Source organism: Bicyclus anynana, chromosome 23, assembly GCF_947172395.1.
Source record: "Bicyclus anynana chromosome 23, ilBicAnyn1.1, whole genome shotgun sequence".
NCBI lineage: Eukaryota > Metazoa > Arthropoda > Insecta > Lepidoptera > Nymphalidae > Bicyclus > Bicyclus anynana.
In genome coordinates this window covers 9740031-9761237 of record NC_069105.1, presented here as the reverse complement: position 1 = coordinate 9761237, position 21207 = coordinate 9740031, and the positions used below count along the sequence as shown (strand labels likewise).

The window sequence follows — 21207 nt, the reverse complement described above, 5'->3', positions numbered from 1 at the left end:
ATATTTACCCTAATCTGTTAGCCGTGATAGCCCAGTGGATATGACCTCTGCCTCCGATTCCGGAGGGTATATATATAGGGGCATGCACCTCCAAGTTTTCAGTTGTGTGCATTTTATGAAATTAAATATCACGTGTCACAGACGGTGAAGGAAAACATCGTGAGGAGACCTGCATACCAGAGAATTTTCTTAATTCTCTGTGTGAAGTATGAACAATCCGCATTGGGCCAGCGTGGTGGACTATTGGCCTAACCCAGAGAGATTCTGAGAGGAGACTCGAACCGAATATGAGTTGATAACGACCTCATGTGTTCTTTATTAGTGATAAGAAATAAATGCAGCCAGACCCATTTTTCAAACCAAATCTAAATTGAACTAAATAAAAATAAAGGCAACCGAATACTGTTAAATTCAGCATAAAATAAGCTTTCATTTGACATATTAGAGACGGAGGATGTATAAATAAATAACACGAGTCAACTTTTTATGTCTGGCAACCCCACAGTTGCAGTGTGAAAGCAGGCAACCTTTACTTATTCAATTCTTTTGAGTATATTCTAGCAAGTAGTTTGTAAAATCTGCCGCCCTAGGCTCTAGCCTACTTAGACTGCTGGTAAATCCGCGATTGCCACAAATAGTAGACTCCTTTTCATGAAAGAAGTCCCACGGCTAAAACTGAACTAAAATTGACAGCGTCTTACATAAATGACAATAAGACCGCCATTACCAAATGACGATAAGCCATGAAGACATTAACGCCGCGTTTGGGGGACTTCTTTCATGAAAAGGACTCTAGAAGTCTGTACATAGTAGGTTACTAAAAAAACTTCAGCCACTCGACCATCATACCAGCAGGGTTATTCTGTAACCATTTTTGTATAACTAGCAAGTGTAAAATTTAAATTCACCTCTATCTCATTCTATAGTATCGTATTAGACAGAGAGAGATAGGTGAATTCGAAACTCTCACAACAAATATCATTACAGCATAACCCTGCTGTACGTGGCGTGAACTGACCTGTAGTAGTCGGTGTCCGGCGAGTTGTAGAGGCGACAGTTCGAGAAAATGCGCGCCATGTCTGCGACGAACAAGCGCCGCGACGAGTAATAGCGTGCCTTTAACCGCTCGCCCATTGTGCGTAGGTCTGTGAAACACCAAAAGAAACCCGACTTTATATTAATATTATAGGATTCATGACGTCAATGTAATGACAGACATCTTAGACATAGGATTCATGACGTCAGTGCAACGACTGAATTCTTAGTCATAGGGTTCATGACGTCAGTGTAATGACAGACGTTTTAGTCATAGGATTCATGACAGCAGTGTATTGATGCAGGATTTGCTTATAAGATTCATGACGTCAGTGTAACGACAGTATTCTAAGTCATAGGATTCAGGACGTCAGTGTAATGACAGACGTTTTAGTCATAGGATTCATGACAGCAGATTATTGATGCAGGACTTGCTTATAAGATTCATGAAGTCACTTTAACGACAGACTTCTTAGTCATAGGATTCATGACGTCACTGTAACGACAGTATTCTAGGTCATAGAATCATGACTGCAGTGTATTGATGCAGGACTTGCTTATAAGATTCATGACGTCAGTGTAATGACAGACATCTTAGTCATGAGATTCATGACGTCACTGTAACGACAGACTTCTTAGTCATAGGATTCATGACATCAGTGTATCGTTGCTCTAATACTCACCCATGGGATATTTGATGTGGTCGTAATAGTCAGGAACTTCAGCCTTGTCTACAGGCTTCAAAAACGGCCATGCAGCTGCATGATTTTTCACCTGTAAAAAAATTTAAGATAACCAAAAACCATTTGTATCACTTTTCCAAGATGACGGTTGCTACTACACAAACTTGGGTTTAACTTTAAACTGGGGTCAGTTTATGATTGATATTTAAAAAATAAAATTGCTCCGCTGACAAATGTACGATAAGTCATTAATTGAATTTATTGTACATAAAACAATAACCAGCTGGTGGTCAAAGAAATGTAGAGCTCCGACGAGCGTGCCAGACGCCCTGATTTTGGCGGGACGTCTCGAATTTTAAATCAAATTAAATGTCCCGCTTTTAGGGCATCACTTGACCGTGTGATTTCCATTTTTTTTTTAATTTTTTATTAGAAGACGAATAAGATGATAGGGTAAATCTGATTTAAAACATCATATTTTAATTAAAAATATGAGGATATTTTTACTATTTATATAATGTCACGTAACAACTTTTAATCAAGTTTTTTTTACGATATATCGCTTTTTCACTCAAAAAGCTCCTAAATCCCGACTTGAAAAAAAAAAAACTTAATCAAGCACATACGTTTTTTTACGATATCCCGCTTTTTTATTTAAAAAGTTCCTAAATCCCGACTTGGCAAAAAACAATCTGGCAATGCTGGCTGCACCAGGCTGCTCCACTCACCGCGTGCAACACAGCGCGCAGGGCCGCGGGGTCCGGCTCAGGATCGGGCGCTGCCCGGGCGACGCGCGCCTCCCGCCACCCCGCGTCCCGTACACCGGGGATGCAGTCTATGGGGATGCTGCGGACCTGTCGAACGAGTTAGTAGAAATAGAAGTACCTTCGAAATTTCGAATAGAATAGTGTTAGTTCCTAGAGTTGGTGTTCATTCATTCTTAATAGGGTAGTTGAATCTTTAGCAAAGGATATGGTCCAAAATTGTATGGATCCCAGGATCAGGTATTGTACCCTAGCGGAAATAAAAGAAAATACTTTTTTTTTAACTGTTTTTGATTATACAAAACTACGAATTTACTTTAATTTTTTTGAAATAATTTTATTTATCTCCCACGAAATGCAACTCTAATAAGGGTAATAGTGGCGAATAAATGACGTTTTCAATGCAGTAATTTTACGTTTGCTGTCAATTGTCATGTCATAGTTGCTTTATGGGCGTCATCTTGATTTATCTCAAAAACTTGGGTTTTTATTTCTTTTTATTTAGTTAGATTTATTCACTTTAATAAATTTTATTAAATCCTTGTATTTTTTAAATTTTAATGATACGGCGTACAAGAGTGGCGTCATGATACAGATAAAATATAATTGGCCATCATGGCCAATAGCGTTTTGGCTGGTATTGTCAAAAAAATATTCATTTTTTTATATATTCACATTTCAAAAAATATGATATATTTTTTTAAACCTAGTAGAACTATAATGAAAAATTTAAGACCTTTTTAGAAAAAATGTCAACTCGCCTGTTATATACACATGGGCATTGAGAACATGTCGGGCAAGGGAGGTGAGTGGCAATGCATTCTGAAAGTTACCTTTACACCTACTGTTAACGTCAAAATGTGGCGTAAATTGATAGTGCGGCCTAAGCCTTATATTTACATAGACAAATCAACCCCTTTATCTGTAAATATTCGTTTTATATAAGACTAGTCTATATTGTCTATGACAAAAATGTATATAAAGACAAAATTAAATAATAACAGAAACTCCGCTGCAAAAAATCAAAATTTTCGTTTTTCACAAGTCCTGGGACCTGCTCGAAATGTTTCCTCTACTACAAGAGTACTGACATTTGATCGTACAATACTTGTCACCGCTATCCGCAGCGTTATACAGGCGTTACTATGCGGAAATTTATTGTGAATAGGGAATAATTGATTTATTTTGCCTTTCTCCGCGAAATACTGACATATTCAAGGTTCAACACACACGCAATAAGTTGAAAACCTCTGCTTTATTACATTCAACTATTTGCATTGTCCCTTAGAATCCTTTGCTTCGTTGAGGATTCTATTTTGAGTTATTTGCTTGCAATAAAATTTCAGAAAACAAATTAATGGTGTAAACACTTACGCCTTCTTTGAAGCAAGTTAATCCGGGATGGACTTTCCGAACTTCTTTTTGTCGCATATCAATCAGCTTTTTGACAATCTGCAAAATAAATTATTTTGCTAATAATAACGATAAAGAAATAAACCTATAACAATAATTTAATCGGGAACAATCCAGTGAAGGTCATTTCTATGTTTTGCTTTGTGTACACCTAAAAAAGCTTCAATATAACCACAGGGACACACCTAACATAGATTCGATTGTTTAGTGATTGACTCCTGTCATTCTACGAGTAATTGGACGAAAAGAAGACTATTAGTCATTTATATCTGTTTGTGGGCACAGAGAACACTAAGAGGAACAAACATACTTACACACTTACACACAAACTTTCGCCTTTATAATATTAGTGTGATGTCGGGCAGGGAAGGTGAATGTTTATGCATTCTAAAGGGATCCCTTAAACCTACTCCCAAGGTCACAAGTCCTGGGACCTACTCGAGGTGTTTCCTCTAGCACAAAATGATGGTACATTCACTGTCGCTGCTACCCGTTATCCGTCATACTGTGTAGTCCTCGTAGATAAAAATAGGTGAGCTCGCAGTGTCACCTTACGTGTCACTGAATAAAAATACATGTTCTATCAGAGTAACATAACAAAATGTATTTTTTAATACAATTCTATTAGATACCGACTATTTGTGATACGCTTGGTGATACCTATCACATTGGTTTCAGTTATTATCATCAGAATCTGATAGTGATCTAACATTAGCCTTAACACACCACACTGCTTGAAAACAGGTGCTTTGAATCAGTATTTAAGCTTCAAAATTAACAGAAAATCAGAGCTCTGTGACCTATAACGGATCATCAAAATATGCTGATCGTGATAAATGTAGACATAAAAAATTTAGAGACACTTATAGGAGTACTTATGTCCTCGCTGTTGAGGCTGACATTGGCTGCTTATGTCCTCGCTGTGGAGGTTGAGGCGAGGTTACCTCCTTCTGCCTGCGTATGACGGCGGTGAAGTGCGTGTACACGATGCGCGGGTTGAGCTCGCAGTGCATGAGCGTGGCGCCCTCGTAGTCCTTGATGTAGCCCGAGAACATCGTGCGAGGCAGCTTTATGTCCTTGCTGAAGCCCTGCTTCTTGAAGTACCCTGCCAAATACAATAATATAATGGTTTTCATTTTTCTGCTCCTGTTCCAGCTTATTATCCAGGGACAGATAAAGGGGAAACGAATGCCTGGTCGTAGACGTACATCTTGGCTCGAGAACTTACGCCAATGGTTTAATATGAGTACCAGATCACTCTTTCGGGCAGCAGTGAACAAAGTTAAATTAGCCTTAATGATTGCTGACCTCCAATAGGAGATGGCACTATAAGAAGAAGAATGTTTTTCAAGTATAAACACCATTAATGATTTTTAAAGGTAGCATGGAAGTTTAGTGATGTGCAAACCACATAGGTCAGTCCTCGTTTGCGTGGTACAGAAGCGAGCTTGTTAGGAGGAGGATGAAAATCCACACCCTTTTTCGGTTACTACACGACATCGTACCGGAACGTCTTTGTTATCCATGCAAGAGGACTATGTCCAGCAGTGGATGTCTATCGGCTGATAAGCATTGGCGTATCTGGGATTATTTCCTGGGGTGGGCCTAGATATCACTGAACAGAGTCGACATTCAATATAAAAATTTCGTTAGCAATATTTGTGGACGCAGACCTCTGAAACTTATTATTTATTATTTATAGGTTTTTCTTTATTATAAATTGTAAATGTAATTGTTATTATTTGATATTTTAAATGATATTTTCTGTAAAATTATTATTATTTCGGCGTTCATCATAGAATTTCAAATCGGTAGCCCAGTATCCTAGGGTGGGTCCGGCCCACCCGGCCCACCTGCTATATATTGGTTTGTAGGTTTTATACTATTAAAACAACTCAATGGATACAACTGATCACTCTATTATTATCCAAAATATTATTATTATAGCAATGTAGGCAATACGTCCGTCCACTAGCACCGTGTCACAAGAAGTGAGGAACATTACGAAAAAAAATTGAATTACATTCATACGTAATAATTATTCACATACGTTTGGAATGAACGAAGATGCCGCTGGCGTATTATTTTAAACAATCAAATATCTTCTTAATTATAAATCAAGATTAGTTTTTGTATTTATTTGTAAAATAAACCAACACTATATACGCCTATGCTGATAAGGTAAGTAGAAAATTGCCGATTGGGCTTTTTATACCTATAACTTGAAATCTGCTGTAATATAGCAATACGCCTGCGCTGCGCACTGCGCACCTATTATTAACGCAGCTGGGGTATGTTTTAATTCAATGCGCAACCACACGCCTCATGTTCAGAGCGCAAAGTATACTTGTTCGTGACGTCATCGCACAGTAAACATTATTATTGTATTATTGGTAAATTTTCTTGATTTTGACATTTTAATCTTTATTTTAAATTCTTCGTAAATTTTCTTCGATTTAAGTATAATAAATAAAAATAACCTTTATTCTCTGACTGCTGAATACATATGATATACCTAATACTATACTTAATTTATACACCAGAGCAATCAGGTTGACCTTCGACATGGGCCTCCTCCAGATTTTTCCACTCTACTCGATCTCTAGCTAGAAAGATGGTCAAAAGAGGTCATGCAATGGTACCACAGAGATGGAAAAAGGAGGCAAAACGACCACATAAGAGATGGGAGGATGACCTGCCGAAAGGACGGCGAGGAAAGGCCAGATTTAAGTATAGTTTAATATTATTTATCAAGTTTTTAACCAAACTCTGCAGTGCTGTGAATGCCTGTAAGAATGTTGTAACCGATTTATGTTTAATGTTTTTCTGCTGTCATTGGCATTTCCAATAAATAAATAAAATAAATAAACATGGCTTACCGATAGCGAACTCGTCCGCGAAGGTTAGGAAGTGGAGGATGTTGTTCCGTATGTGGTAGTCCTTGAGGTGGTTCATGAGGTGGGTTCCGTAGCCTTTCACTTGCTCGTTTGACGTCACCGCGCAAAACACTATCTCGCTGAAGCCCTGCAAACGTGTTTAGATAGCTCAGACACTGTCTCTATAGAATCGATGTTTCATAGTTTACAATCGTGTCCGTCGGTTAAAAACCTCAGTAAAAATACCTTTTTGTGTAGTTAAATGGTGTAAAAAACGAACAAAAACTGCTAGTTTAATATAAGATATGTATGAAATCTAAGCTCGTTTTCCTTAGAAAATGGCAGAAAATTTTGTTCGTGAATTTGGATGCGATACTAGTCCTTATGTATTTAGTCTGAGTTAGATAGTGATGGGTTATGGTAATAAATGAAACTCACTATACTGTAGCCGTAACCAATGAGTGCCCGATGTAAACAAACCATAAATCATGATGAATAGGGTTGACACATATTCAATGGGGATGATGACTGGGTTTGAATATATTGATTTTTATGATACATTCGGGTAAATAAGGTCAATGTTAACTATATATATTGACTGGATATTTGCAAAATAAATAAGATTATAAAATTTCAAAATCTATATATTTTTATAGATTTTATCGTAATTAGATGAAAATTCATACAGTTTTAGATTCCTTACATTAAATGTGACATTTTTTAATATATGAACTATAAACATAAACGCAGAAATAACAAAGATATTAGTAATTTTGTTTAAACACCCATACAAATCTAACGATCATTAATTGCCTACGACGTCATAAGATCGTACCATTTTGTATGGGGCGTTTTTCAGGGATCCGCGGCAGCGCCGCAAATCTGACCCTTTAAATCCCTGTAGCTCCGAAAGTAATGATCGCAGATACCCTATTACTTTTACAAAATTGCTTTACTATTAGCATACTCTTATTTTATATACAATTTAAAAAACTGTCATCATCCCTATTATAAAAATATCGTGTTTTTATCACCATTTCACATTTAAACACATACGAAACGAAAAAAAAAAACGAAAACGAAATACATACGAAAATTGTTCAATTATTATTATTTACCTGTGAATGAAATGTCCTAAAGCAAATCCCGCCAATAGGCCTGCCTTCTTTAACCAAAGCCAAAGTTTTGTGTTTGCTGAAAACGAAAAAAGCACAATATTTAAAAAATCAATGGATATTCAAATATATAATCAGATACATCAATGACATTGACGATAAATAACAAAAAATTTAAAACTTTGAAAAACCCCCGAATGTCATGAAATTATTAATTAAACTCTCGATCAAGTCATCAATATTCTCTTTCAGTGCGCTTTCATTTGAGACCCCACTCGAGTATATTTGCAGACATTCGATTATTCATCCCCACTTTCACCCACCATAACTTTTAAACGGCTCAACCGATTTTCATCAAACATGAAGAACACACGCACATAAGTCACTTTTAATACAAAATAAACTAAATTGAAATAGCTTCATCCGTTCGGGAGCCATGGTGCCACAGACAGACAGATAGACACGTAAAACTTATAACACCCCTCTTTTTGCGTCGGGGGTAAATATATCAAATAAAAAGCCGAATTTTTGGAAGATAGAATGGAATCCCCTTAAAAAAGCCGAATTTTTGGAAGACTTTTACTGCATTTTTTTCCGTGAATAATAATTCCATTTTCGTGACAAAAAAACACGCCAACTACTTAGATAGGAGGGGGGGTATAGGTCTTATTCAAAATATAGTTGTTTTCTATAATTTTCTATAATCTTATTTTATTAAAAAAAAATACTTACGGATCGAAAACCAACTGCGAAATATATTCCTTAGTCATTTCCGGTAGCTGATGCGAGAACACGTTATGGAGACCTGCAATATTATTATAAATATTAAAACCTTAAACTACGTTCATAACACTATCTACATACATTATCGTGTAGCGATGAATGAAAAACCCACGAGTGATGTGAGTGATGAGTCACTTCCCCGCACGCACGATTTTACACCCACACAGTCTTTCCCCCCGTCGCCCGCATATCATGGGAGTGTTATCAACGAACTTGATACTTGATTGCCAGACGTTGCCAGTCCAGTGGAAATGCACTCGCAAATAACGTGGCTTTCTATTGATATAACAAAGGAGATGGTCCATTTCAGGTCCACTCTTGTACCATTCCGGTGGATGGTCCATTTCAGGTCCGTATCATTAAAATTTAAAAAATACAAAGATATTATTAAAATTTATTAAAGTGAATAAATCTAACTAAATAAAAAGAAATAAATAAAATAAAAACCCAAGTTTTTTAGTTATATCAAGATGGCGCCCATAGAGATCGTATGACATGACAATTGACAGCAAACGTCAAATCGATTACTGCATTGAAAACGTCATCTATCCGCCACTATTACCCTTAATAATGTTGCATTTCTTGGGAGGTTAAAAATATTATTTCGAAAGAATTAAAGTAAATTCTTAGATCTCTAGAATCAAAAAAAGTTAAAAAAATATCTTCTATTATATCCGCTTGGGTACAATGAATGATCCTGGGCTCCATACAATTTTGGACCTAAAGGGAAGATCCTTTACCTAAAAATCTTACCTATCAGCCACAACATGGTCTGCTTGTTAACCGGCCCGGTCAAGGAGTTGCCGATCACGTGGAACTCTATCATCTTACGTTGTTCTTCCAATTTGGCCGCCTCGTCGCGCGGCGCTTGCATTTGGAACAATGCCTATTAGAGAAAAAATGCAATATATTAAATTAAAAAAAAAAGAGTGTGCTTTAGTCACAAGTTCAGACTAAGTAAAACTTCTATAGCTCTCTGTACGTCTAGTAACGCCATCTTTCGTGTCTGACTTGCTTTACTTTACAAGTTCCTAATAGTTAGTTCACGTTAAAGCAATTTTGTAAAAGTAACAGGGTATCTGCGATCATTACTTTCGGAGCTACAGGGATTTAAAGGGTCAGATTTGCGGCGCTGCCGCGGATCCCTGAAAAACGCCCCATACAAAATGGCACGAACTAATGACGTCGTAGGCAATGTAATGATCGTTAAATTTGTATGTGCTCAAACAAAATTACTAATACCTTTGTTATTTGTGCGTCGTTTATGTTTATAGTTCACATATTGAAAAATGTCACAATGAAATTTTATAATTATTATCGCCGCGTTGCAACGACTTGCGGTACGGACTTATTTACCCGAATGTATCATAAAAATCAATATATTCAAACCTAGTCATCATCCCCATTATGCCGTTAAAAAGGCTGATTCGGCGGCTTCCTTGTGTTAACTTGTGTTGCTAACTACGGTTAACTTGTGTTAAGGCTCTCGTCTTCGGCGGGAAATACCCTGTGCCGAGGTTAACTAGCTCGCTAAGAATGGTCGTAATCAGTGGTCACTCACATCGGGCCCGCACATGTAGTTGGGGTCGGTGATGGTGGCCACGATGTCGGCGACGGTCCTCTCGCTGACGTCATCGCTGCCGTCGTACATGGAGTCGTCCAACCGCCGCCGCTTGCAGCCCTGCTCGCCGCTGCGAGCCTCGGACGATCGCTTCAGATCCTCGCGTTTTATGGAGCCTAACAAAAGAAACATTTTTCTTTGATAATCACAGAGTAAATATCATATTGAGTCTTTACAAGCAGCGTGGTGAAGCAGTTGAAACCCATAAAAAAAACAAACGTCACGCGTCTCCTTGACATCCGCATATACAAACTTTTTTCATAATTCAGCACTAATTTTAACGTAAATCAATGGATAATCAATAATTATCAATAATAAAATACTCTAATTTATTTCTTTAGTTTGTAAAATATTTAAAAACATAAGGCGCCATTTTTCTTGAATATTATTGAAAGTTACTGATGCGACGCTTCGTGTCGCACTAACTCGAGAATGTATTCGTTTTTGAATTTTGTATTTGACAGCGTCGTATTCCGTGCGCTCCATCTGCCTGTTATTGATTAATCTGTGTTATTCATGTGGAAAACTTGGTCGCCAACTATGGGCCTCATGAGAAGGCTCCGAGTCATCCATGCGATGTAACAATGCTCGGAGTATCTCTGCGTGATCGAATCAGAAATCGAAAGAAAAACGATAAAGATTTTATATTGCATTACGGCACATGTACATTTAACATTACATTACGGCACATGTGCGTAATGAGATACATAATGACATTGAAATTGGTGAAATAAGAGATACTTTACAAGCAAATCTAAATATACAGGGTTAATTTTCATAGACTTTCATTATTTTGAATTTTAAATTTAAAAAGCAAAATAAAAATACAATTTGAAAATTATTGCATAAATCATGGTAGTTTTTAAGTTACAAGGATTTGAAAAATTCCCAATGAAATCCTAATTCTTAAAAACTCAAGGGCACTGTACATTGTAGGTAGAGTACTAGTAGGTAAGATATGAGTCTAATATGCTGTAGGCACTTACCTAAAAATCAAGTTCAATGCTCTCTCGCCGCCCGGTGCGGTTCTCGTTCGACGCGATGCGATCAGCTGGGCTCAAGTACCTACACGACTAACCTAGTGTCTAGCGATCACTCATCAATTATTAAAAACTAACTAAGAAGATGGGTAAAGTACGTAATGTCTTTTATTATTAGATATTTTTAAAAAGTTATGATAACAATTTAACACGAAAAACACAATTACTTAGATGATAAATAATTGCAGGCAGGTTAATCATTAATATTGTCTAAGTACCTATTTAGTTTATTTATGAATATTTTAAAAGTTGCTCAAAATGTAGGCCATTTCGTTGAACACACAAACGGGCACGTTTGCCTAAATTGTTTTTTTATTAAATTAAGTGTTTCTGTGTCACTTTTAATATCATTAAAGGCTGCACTTATTTTGTCACGCAGATTATCAACACTTTGTGCCTCTTCCACATAGACACGTCTCTTAATTTCACCCCACAAGTAAAAATCAAGTGGGGTTAAGTCTGGAGACCTAGCTGGCCACGGTACCGGGCCTCCGCGTCCAATCCATTGGTTACCGTACTTATTGTTCAAGAAATTGCGCACATCACTTGCGTAATGAGGCGGAGCACCATCGTGTTGATAGTAATAGATGCGTATTAGGTTTAGTGGCACATCATCTAACATCTCCTCTATGACTCCACTAAGCATATCCAGGTAGGTTGCGCCCGTTAATCTACCTTCAATAAAAATAGGACCCACGATGACATTGCCAATTATACCGGCCCATACATTTATACTGAATCGTTCTTGATGGTAACTACTTTTAATGACGTGTGGATTACTCAAGGCCCAAAAATGTTCATTTTTACTATTGTAAATTCCTACGCGCGTAAACAATGCTTCGTCAGTCCATAAAATATTAACATTTTCATTTGCAAGTAACCACTCACAAAAACGTACACGAGCAGGGCCATCGTTGTCGTGTAAAGATTGTACGCGTTGGTAGTGGTAAGGATGGAGTCCCGTTGTGTTCAGTAACTTCCACACGTAATATTGGCTCACACTAAAACGTCGAGCTGCATCGTTCGTGCTAGCGCAGGGTTTACGTTCGAAGAACTGTAAAATTTCAGTTTCCAGTTGAAGTGTAATTTGCCTGTGGCCGCCTCTACCACTAGCATGTCTAGGTGTGGTAAACTGCCCGTAATCTAACAGTCTTTGCGTTGCCGCTAAAATTGTGGCTCTAGATGGCAGCCTGGGGTTTAAGCCTTGTCTCTGCAGCCGAGGTATGCTTTCAGTCCGATATAACACTTGCGCGCGAACTAAGCTTTCACCACTTAAATTGTAACAGCGCACCATTTCATAAAATTCTCGATTTGAGTACACTGATCGAGACATAACGGTTACGGGTCACTTAATTAAAAACTTAAAACTTTGCAAGCACGCGCAGTAATTAGGTCAAGGACACGAACGTAACTGACTGATTCAATTCAATAATTTAAAACAAAAGCCGCCCTCTTCCCTTCTCCCGTACCGTGCGCCCGCGGTGCGGTGCGTTTGTTGTCGGCAAGACGAAAAGGTTGGAGCGATAAGATTGTTTACACGTGGGACCTACACCTACCTACTTGTTTTGACTAGAGACAGTTACCTACTTACCAGCCGCTTCCTTGCGATAGTTAGGTATCTTTACGCGGCTGGATTTTGCAGTGATACACTATGTCCATACATTGTGTATTTTCATGGAAAAATTATTTCAAAAAATGTCAAAATTAAGGAGGGTTTTTGAAATCATAGATCGATAGTATTATCGATTCTAAGTTATTTCTGAAATTATTGCCAATTTACGAAAATTAACCCTGTATATAAAACTCAAAGGTGACCGACTGACAGTGATGTATCAACACACAGCCCAAACCACTGGACGGATCGGGCTGAAATTTGGCATGCAGGTAGATATTATGACGTAGGCATCCGCTAAGAAAAGATTTTGATAAATTCTATAGCTAAGGGGATAAAATAGGGGATGAAAGTTTGTATGGATTTCATTCATTTTTAGAGTTACAGTTTTAAAATTTTGTTCATAAATTATAAAAAATATACGAAATATAATGTGATTCCAGAATTTTTAAAATTCAACCCTTACAGTGATGAATTAGGGGTTGAAAGCTCACTTACATGAAGAAAGTGACACAGTAGTGAAGCCGTCTTTGCTCTCGCCTGTTGCCGTGACTCGCTCGAACTCGCCGCGCCGATTGGCTGAAGCAAAATACTTCTTTGTTATTTGTGCGTTTATGTTTATACTTTCAATAACGAAGCTATCAAGTTCATCATTTTCATTCATCATTATCAACCCATATTCGGCTCACTGCTGAGCACGAGTCTCCTCTCAGAATGAGATGCGGATTGGCAGACTTCACACACGCAGACAATTAAGAAAATTCTCTGATATGCAAGTTTCCTCATGATGTTTTTCATTCACGATTTTTATATATTTAATTTCTTAAAATGCACATAGCTGAAAAGTTGGAGGTGCATGCCCCGAACCAGATTCAAACCCACACCCTCCGGTATCAATATATTTAAAGGTAGTCAGTTAAAATATTAAAAAAACTGTGCTGATGGTGACTTGACTATAGCTTGGCAACTTCGTTCGTAGCACTCCCGATGATGCGCGCGGGTCGGGGGGCGTGTAGCGATGAATGAAAAACGCACGACCGATGCAGGTCACTTACCCGCACGCACGATTTCACATCCGCGCAGTCTTTCCGCCCGTCGCCCGCATATCAACGAGCTAGCCAGACTATAGTGATGTACTCACGCGTTTTGTTATCGATAATGGACTGGAGGTGGTTGGGCGGCTGTTGCTTGTACTCCGGGTCCCAGATGGGAGAGTTCATGCTGAAGATCTCCTCCTCCAACAGACTCAGGAAACGAGGGAAGTGGTTCAGTACTAACACCTATAACAAACGTCGGCATTTTTTTTATTCTTTACAATCTCACCCGTGAGCCTAGTAGCAGTTTTCCATGAATTTATATTGTGACTATCGCGTAAACGTAAACGCGATTTTCTAAGGAATTGAAACAGCTGTGCAGTAGTGCCACTAAAGTGTTTTTCAAATAGCGTGGGTACGGTGACAGTTGCCTTATAACATTCATAAGGCATACGTAATAACATCGTGAATCGCGGCAAAATTTCAAGAATGAAACGAAGTGTCACCCATGCTATCTGAAAAACACTATAGATGGCGCTGTTTCAATTCCTTAGAATTTCGCGTTTACGTTACGAGACCGTCACAGTATGAAAACTGGCGATGGAATTTGTTTGCATGATCGAATTAAAATGAAAATATTCACAGAAGAGTCAAAATCAACGTGGAATAAACTAAGGACTCCTGTAACTGAATCGCAAAGCTGTTAAAGAATCTAGAAATCTTGTATAATATTGTAGTTTTATATATTTTTTCGTGAGCAATAAATAATGTATCTATTTATCTACTATAGTGTTTTTTTAGATGGCATAGATACGACAGTTGCGGTCAACTTGCAAGAGCGAAACGAACCGTCACCCGCACCATGCTATACGAAACGAACTGTAAAACTGTGTCTTCTCAAATGTACTCACTCTCTTCTCTGGTGGCATCTTGTCTCTCTCGGAGCGACACTTGTCCATCAGCTGTCGACACACGGACTTGAACACGGCGCGGAGCAAGGTGCGTCCGAACACGATCGATGTCTCGTAGTGCGGCAGCGAGTCGCAGAACGCTGGCACGTGGCAAAATACTAGCCATCTGGAATAACAGGAATAAGTTATGGCAAAATAGTAGCCATTTGGAATACAAGGAAAAGGTTATGGCAAAATACTAGCCATCTGGAATAACAGGAATAAGTTATGGCAAAATAGTAGCCATTTGGAATACAAGGAAAAGGTTATGGCAAAATACTAGCCATCTGGAATGCGAGGAACCGGTAATGGCAAAATAGTATCCATCTGGAATAACAGGAATAAGTTAATGAAAAATAGTAGCCATCTGAATACAGGGAAAAGGCTATGGCAAAATATTAGCCATCTAGAATAACAGGAATAAGTTATTGAAAAATAGTAGCCATCTGGAATAACAGGAATAAGTTATGGCAAAATAGTAGCCATCTGGAATACACGTAAATGGTTATGGCAAACTATTAGCCATTTAGAATATCAGGAATAAGTTATGGCAAAATATTAGCCATCTGGATTAATAGGAATAAATTATGGCAAAATACTAGCCATCTGGAATAACAGGAATAAGTTATGGCAAAATAGTAGCCATCTGGAATACAAGGAATAAGTTATTGTAAAATAGTAGCCATCTGGAATAACAGGAATAAGTTATGGCAAATTATTAGCCATCTGGAATACAAGGAAAAGGTTATGGCAAAATTTTAGCCATCTGGAATAACAGGAATAAGTTATGGCAAAATAGTAGCCATCTGGTATAAGAGGAATAAGTTATGGCAAAATAGTAGCCATTTGGAATACAAGAAAAAAGGTTATGCCATTTGGATTACCAGAAAAAAAGTTATGGCAAAATAGTAGCCATCTGGAATACAAGGAAAAAGTTATGGCAAAATAGTAGCCATCTGAAATACAAGGAAAAGATTATGGCAAAATGTTAGCCATCTGGAATAATAGGAATAAGTTATGGCAAAATAGTAGCTATCTGGAATAACAGGAATAAGTTATGGCAGAATAGTAGCCATCTGAAATACAAGGAAAAGGTTATGGCAAAATTTTAGCCATCTGGAATAACAGGAATAAGTTATGGCAAAATAGTAGCCATCTGGTATAAGAGGAATAAGTTATGGCAAAATAGTAGCCATTTGGAATACAAGAAAAAAGGTTATGCCATTTGGATTACCAGAAAAAAAGTTATGGCAAAATAGTAGCCATCTGGAATACAAGGAAAAAGTTATGGCAAAATAGTAGCCATCTGAAATACAAGGAAAAGATTATGGCAAAATGTTAGCCATCTGGAATAATAGGAATAAGTTATGGCAAAATAGTAGCTATCTGGAATAACAGGAATAAGTTATGGCAGAATAGTAGCCATCTGAAATACAAGGAAAAGATTATGGCAAAATGTTAGCCATCTGGAATACCAGGAATAAGTTATGGCAAAATAGTAGCTATCTGGAATAACAGGAATAAGTTATGGCAGAATAGTAGCCATCTGGAATACAAGGAAAAGGTTATGGCAAAATAGTAGCCATCTGGAATAACAGGAATAAGTTATGGCAAAATACTAGCCATCTGGATTAATAGGAATAAATTATGGCAAAATATCCAGGTATCTGGAATAACAGGAATAAGTTATGGCAAAATAGCAGCCATCTAGAATAACAGGAATAAGAATAAAATACTAGACACGTTTTTATAAAACTTGAATTTGACAACAATATTACAGTTAGCAAATAGTGAGTCCGAAAGTTTACCTGGTATAATTTATTTGATATGTTGAAATGTCCTCAGGATTTGAAACTTGCTGAAATATTATAAAATAATTTTAATTGTAGTATTTTTATTAGCAGCTAGCACCAAATAATCGCCTTAATATCAGCTATTTATTGAAACAAAAAAAATTCTAGATGTGGATTGTTCATATTTAAATGTTTCAGAATATTAATAAAATGTAATTTTTATTTAATCTTAATATAAATTAATAAGTAGGCTTTTCTTCTATGTATTTTAAAATAAAAAAAATCTCACCAGTTTCCTCACACTAGGAGTTTCAAAGTTCCAATGGTTGAAACAATGTAGAAACATTTTTGCTAAGTCGTACATAGTCTGCCATTCTCTCTGAGGCAGTGTATTGAACTTGTAAAGGACAAAGTTGGTGATGGCCTTGGCTATTGAAGGCTTTTCGAATGGAGGCTGGCCTAGAGGGCCCTCGATTTTAGGCTGTGTTTGAGTTAGGATACATTTTCGGAGGAGCTGTAAAGGAAAATTGACAGTATACTTAAAGATCAGCCAATACCAAATGATTTAAAATACTCCTACGACAACACAAGCAGTGAAGATGAGTGTTCACATGCAATATCTATTAATTGCACATGATATGCCTGATACATATTGGCCTAGAGGCCCCTTAAAACTACACCTGAGTCATAACAATCAGCTTGAGCTTTTCTTTCTAACACTATGGCATACCCTTAAGTTAAATCCATGTAATGATAAGATATTCACAGGTCTCTCATAGAAACAAACTATGAGATTTGACTTTTTATATATAAAAAACTATTGTATGTGTAATGTGGTTAGAAATTAACTTATGAAAATTACATCAAACCAATAGCAAAAAAATACTGTTATTGAATTTCCACACTTATTAATAACTCAAATTCATAATTTAAACTGAATGATTAAAAAACTATTGTTGATATGAAATATACCAAATAAAAAAATCAAATCTTACTTTGATTTTAATCATATAAGAATCAAGAAATATTTATACAGTTTGATTATGTAACAACTGTAATATACATAGTGGGTGCAGCGCCGGCCCAAAGTAAATTTTAAAATGGAGCAAGATCCAATAATGGCGCCTCTCCTGTTTGTTTCTAATAATATGTAGATACCTATACCAAATTATGAGTGTAAAGTAAGAATAGAACGCAAAGATCTCGACCATACTCTAGGGGTGACCAATTGAAAATCAGGCCCAGTACAGTCTACGGTTGAGTAGGATTATCATTTAGGATTTGGTGCCTGGAGCGACTGCTCCATTCGCCGTATAGACAGGCCGGCCTTGAGTGGGTGTAATTTACTCACTTTAAACAGATAGTAATAAACACGTTTGGTATCCAAATCATCCTCCCTGTGCATTGACATGAATATGTTCTCTACATCCACTACAGCTCCCAAGAGTTTGTTCACTTCTGTTACAGACAACCCTTGCAGGTGTATTACATGTTTCTCTGTAATATTAAATAGCTGAATTATAACATTGTTTGTGGTATAAGAGTTAATAACGATGTATTTGTCAATACATCGTTATTAACTCTTATTCAGCTCACTGCTGAGCTTGAGTCTCCTCTCAGAATGAGAAGGGTTAGGCCAATAGTCCAATAGTCCACCAAGCTGGCCCAATGCAGATTGGCAGACTTCACACACACAGTGAATTAAGAAAATTTTCTGGTATGCAGGTTTCCTCACAATGTTTTCCTTCACCGTTTGAGACACGTGATATTTAATTTCTTAAAATGCACACAACTGAAAAGTTGAAAAGTGAATGCCCAGGACTGTATTCAAACACACACCCTCCGGAATCGGAGGCAGAGGTCATATCCACTGAGCTAACACGGCTCATGACAAATACATACATAAACCTTTTTCTTCATTCTTCATAAGCCCATAGACTATCCAGCATGGACCTATAGTACACAGAAGGAGCCATGTACACAATTACTTGGACAAGTGCAGAAACAGCCCAGAAGGAAGAAGATGAGGAAAGCCCATGGACGTCCACAGCTGGACCTCTTGTTTTGAGAGAGCTCAGTATTTTTAACCAACTTCAAAAAAAGGGGACATTCTCAAGTCTGTTTTTTTGTTTTTTAAAGTTGCTAAATTTATTATGAATAGTTTAATAGTTGTTCAGTTTAGTTCAATTGTACAAAAATATGAACATTCTTTTACATATTACGGCAGGAGGCAACAAAATTCAGAAATACATACATGTTCTAGCAGCAATTTTATATAGAAAGAAAATGAAAATAATCACCTAATATATGATTACAGTTGCGGCACGGGTCTGTGAAGTTGGCAAGTGGTTGATTGTCAGCCCTGCTTCCTTTGCCAGACTGCTGCGCTACTGGTGTCTTCCAGCCATTGCACGCACAATCTGGGGTCTACAAATAAATATCATAATTAAATTAAGACAGGGCTAGTACTTTTGGCGACATTGGTTTTGGCATATTGTATTATCTCTGTACTACCTTGGGCCTTTTATTTATTCTTTACAAAATAGCCCTTGACTACAATCTCACCTGATGGTAAGTCTAAGATGGAAGCAGGCTAACTTGTTAGTAGTATGAAAATCCACACCCAGTTTTTACACAACATCATACTGGAACGCTAAATTGATTGGCGTTACGCTTTTGTCTCAAGGAGCACATAAGGCTAATTCATTAATATGAATGTTAATCTCCGATAGTAATCATTGCACAGTGTAACATTATTTTGATGATGTCTTGCATTGGAGAAGCATTATGGATACAAGCTCCAAATCCTAGCCCTGGGCAAGGCCTGGCCCTGCAATGGACCACTAAATGACAATAACTTATTTCTGGTGAAATTATAATGGGAGCTTATTATAACTAATCAATAAAAACTGAAATTTACTTAAAATTTTAACAAAATAAGCCAGCTCCACCAGCTGACTAAGGGCACCATATGGATTTGAAACTAAGTGAACGCTATAAACTAATTAAGTGTTTCATAATCAATTCATAAAATTATAATAAGTATAAAATTTAAATTGTTTATAATAATTTCATTTAACTCACTTGACAAGCAGAGTATATGGCCAGTTTAAGCAGTTTCTTGTTGTGAGGCCAGTTATAGACCTGGTTCTTCCTCTGTTGTATGCGCTGCAAGTTTGACTGCCTCGATGCCTGGCCTTCACTGCTAGCCGGTGTTGCCGCATTGCTTGACGATGCATCATCTGCTGTTACACTTGCCGAAGCTTTAAATAAACAAAATTTAGTTAGTTTTCTTTTTGTAGCTTAGATCCAGCTAGCTAATAAATCACTTAAGCTGCCTATACTCTGCATAAGCATAAGATTTAGACTTTGGTTACTTTTTTTTGCTTTAGCCTCTATAAAAGGACTGCAGCAGGTTACTGTGAATGTTGAACTTCTGTTAGTAGTTGGAACCATAGAGAAGATGTGTTTTTACTTTTTACATTGTTATAAGCAAGGGTTACTGTTAATCTCAAGTGGTTTTCACATCATTTATAAGACTTGAGAGAGACAAATAGCTTAGTATTCCATGGATTCACCGTGCGGGTGCCGGGTCCATCGCGTGGTAGAGAGAAGAACTTCGAGCAGAGTCCTGAACTTGTGACTACAGGATGTAGGGTTAAGGAGTTCCTTGATGATCAATCAACACTCCCCGTTCTCTGCTCGTGTTATTCTCCCTGCCTAACCAAATTTGGTAAGATCCTATTAGAGCAGCTTTGGATAGTTGTTCTAATATATGAGAACTAGCTGCACTTCTAGAGAGACCAAGGTCTTTAAGCAAGTTATACAGAGATTTTGCTGATGTTTCTTTAATAACATAAATAAAATAGAAGTAAATATTAAGTCTCTTCAAGCAAGAAGGATCAAATAGAAGAAGCACTTTAAATGAGTAATATTAACAGGCCTAATTTGGTGATAGGCAGTTTTTAGTCATGTTAACTTTTATTTAAGGTCCGAGTCAAGCTTTAGCTCTCTATTGGAAAGCTATGACGCATTTTTATCCTGGGTCTTAGTAAAAATAATAAACACATACAGGTCCAAACGAAAATATTCGTAAATTCGTATAAAAAAATTTTTGCGGATTTTTAATTTTGTTTGAATGATAGTACTATCAAATTTTTCCTAGTTTTTATCATAAGTTTAATGATATTAAACTGTTTACTGTTTATTTACTTACCTTCGTGCGAGTGTGTTTGCGAGGAATCCGCTTCGGTGCCTGTCATGGCAATGTCAGCTATCTCGTCTGACAACTGGGAAGACATAGTACGAGATTTACCTTCCTCAAACACCGAAATAGCACTTTTTAACAGTTATACAGGAACATCAAGTCTTAACATTTTACTACATTACCATTCTATATAACTATTCTGGCGAAATAATGTTTTGCTCAACAAACAACACATCGAAAATTTAATGACCACAGACTAAGAGAAAATAAAATAGGCAACT

General features: G+C 37.1%; 1 protein-coding gene across 2 annotated transcripts in view; it reads right to left on the bottom strand.

Annotated features, from left to right (window-relative positions):
- The window catches only part of LOC112053184 (histone acetyltransferase KAT2A), a 24805-nt gene extending 3598 nt beyond the window's left edge, over positions 1 to 21207 (bottom strand). The window contains exons 1-20 of one of the 2 annotated variants that reach the window (XM_052888627.1): positions 21109 to 21184; positions 20936 to 21008; positions 19804 to 19982; positions 19020 to 19146; positions 18071 to 18216; positions 17009 to 17233; positions 16735 to 16784; positions 14888 to 15053; positions 14084 to 14222; positions 13441 to 13521; positions 10231 to 10406; positions 9423 to 9555; positions 8619 to 8691; positions 7890 to 7965; positions 6775 to 6919; positions 4840 to 5000; positions 3857 to 3934; positions 2447 to 2572; positions 1719 to 1809; positions 1019 to 1145 (exon numbers count right to left, since the gene is read on the bottom strand). In XM_052888627.1, coding sequence (XP_052744587.1) covers positions 1019 to 1145; positions 1719 to 1809; positions 2447 to 2572; positions 3857 to 3934; positions 4840 to 5000; positions 6775 to 6919; positions 7890 to 7965; positions 8619 to 8691; positions 9423 to 9555; positions 10231 to 10406; positions 13441 to 13521; positions 14084 to 14222; positions 14888 to 15053; positions 16735 to 16784; positions 17009 to 17233; positions 18071 to 18216; positions 19020 to 19146; positions 19804 to 19982; positions 20936 to 21008; positions 21109 to 21111 — 2375 coding nt within the window. In that variant the 5' untranslated portion in view covers positions 21112 to 21184. Of the gene's footprint in view, positions 1 to 1018; positions 1146 to 1718; positions 1810 to 2446; positions 2573 to 3856; positions 3935 to 4839; positions 5001 to 6774; positions 6920 to 7889; positions 7966 to 8618; positions 8692 to 9422; positions 9556 to 10230; positions 10407 to 13440; positions 13522 to 14083; positions 14223 to 14887; positions 15054 to 16734; positions 16785 to 17008; positions 17234 to 18070; positions 18217 to 19019; positions 19147 to 19803; positions 19983 to 20935 lie in introns of both variants that reach the window. The other variant, XM_052888626.1, reaches the window with a different exon arrangement.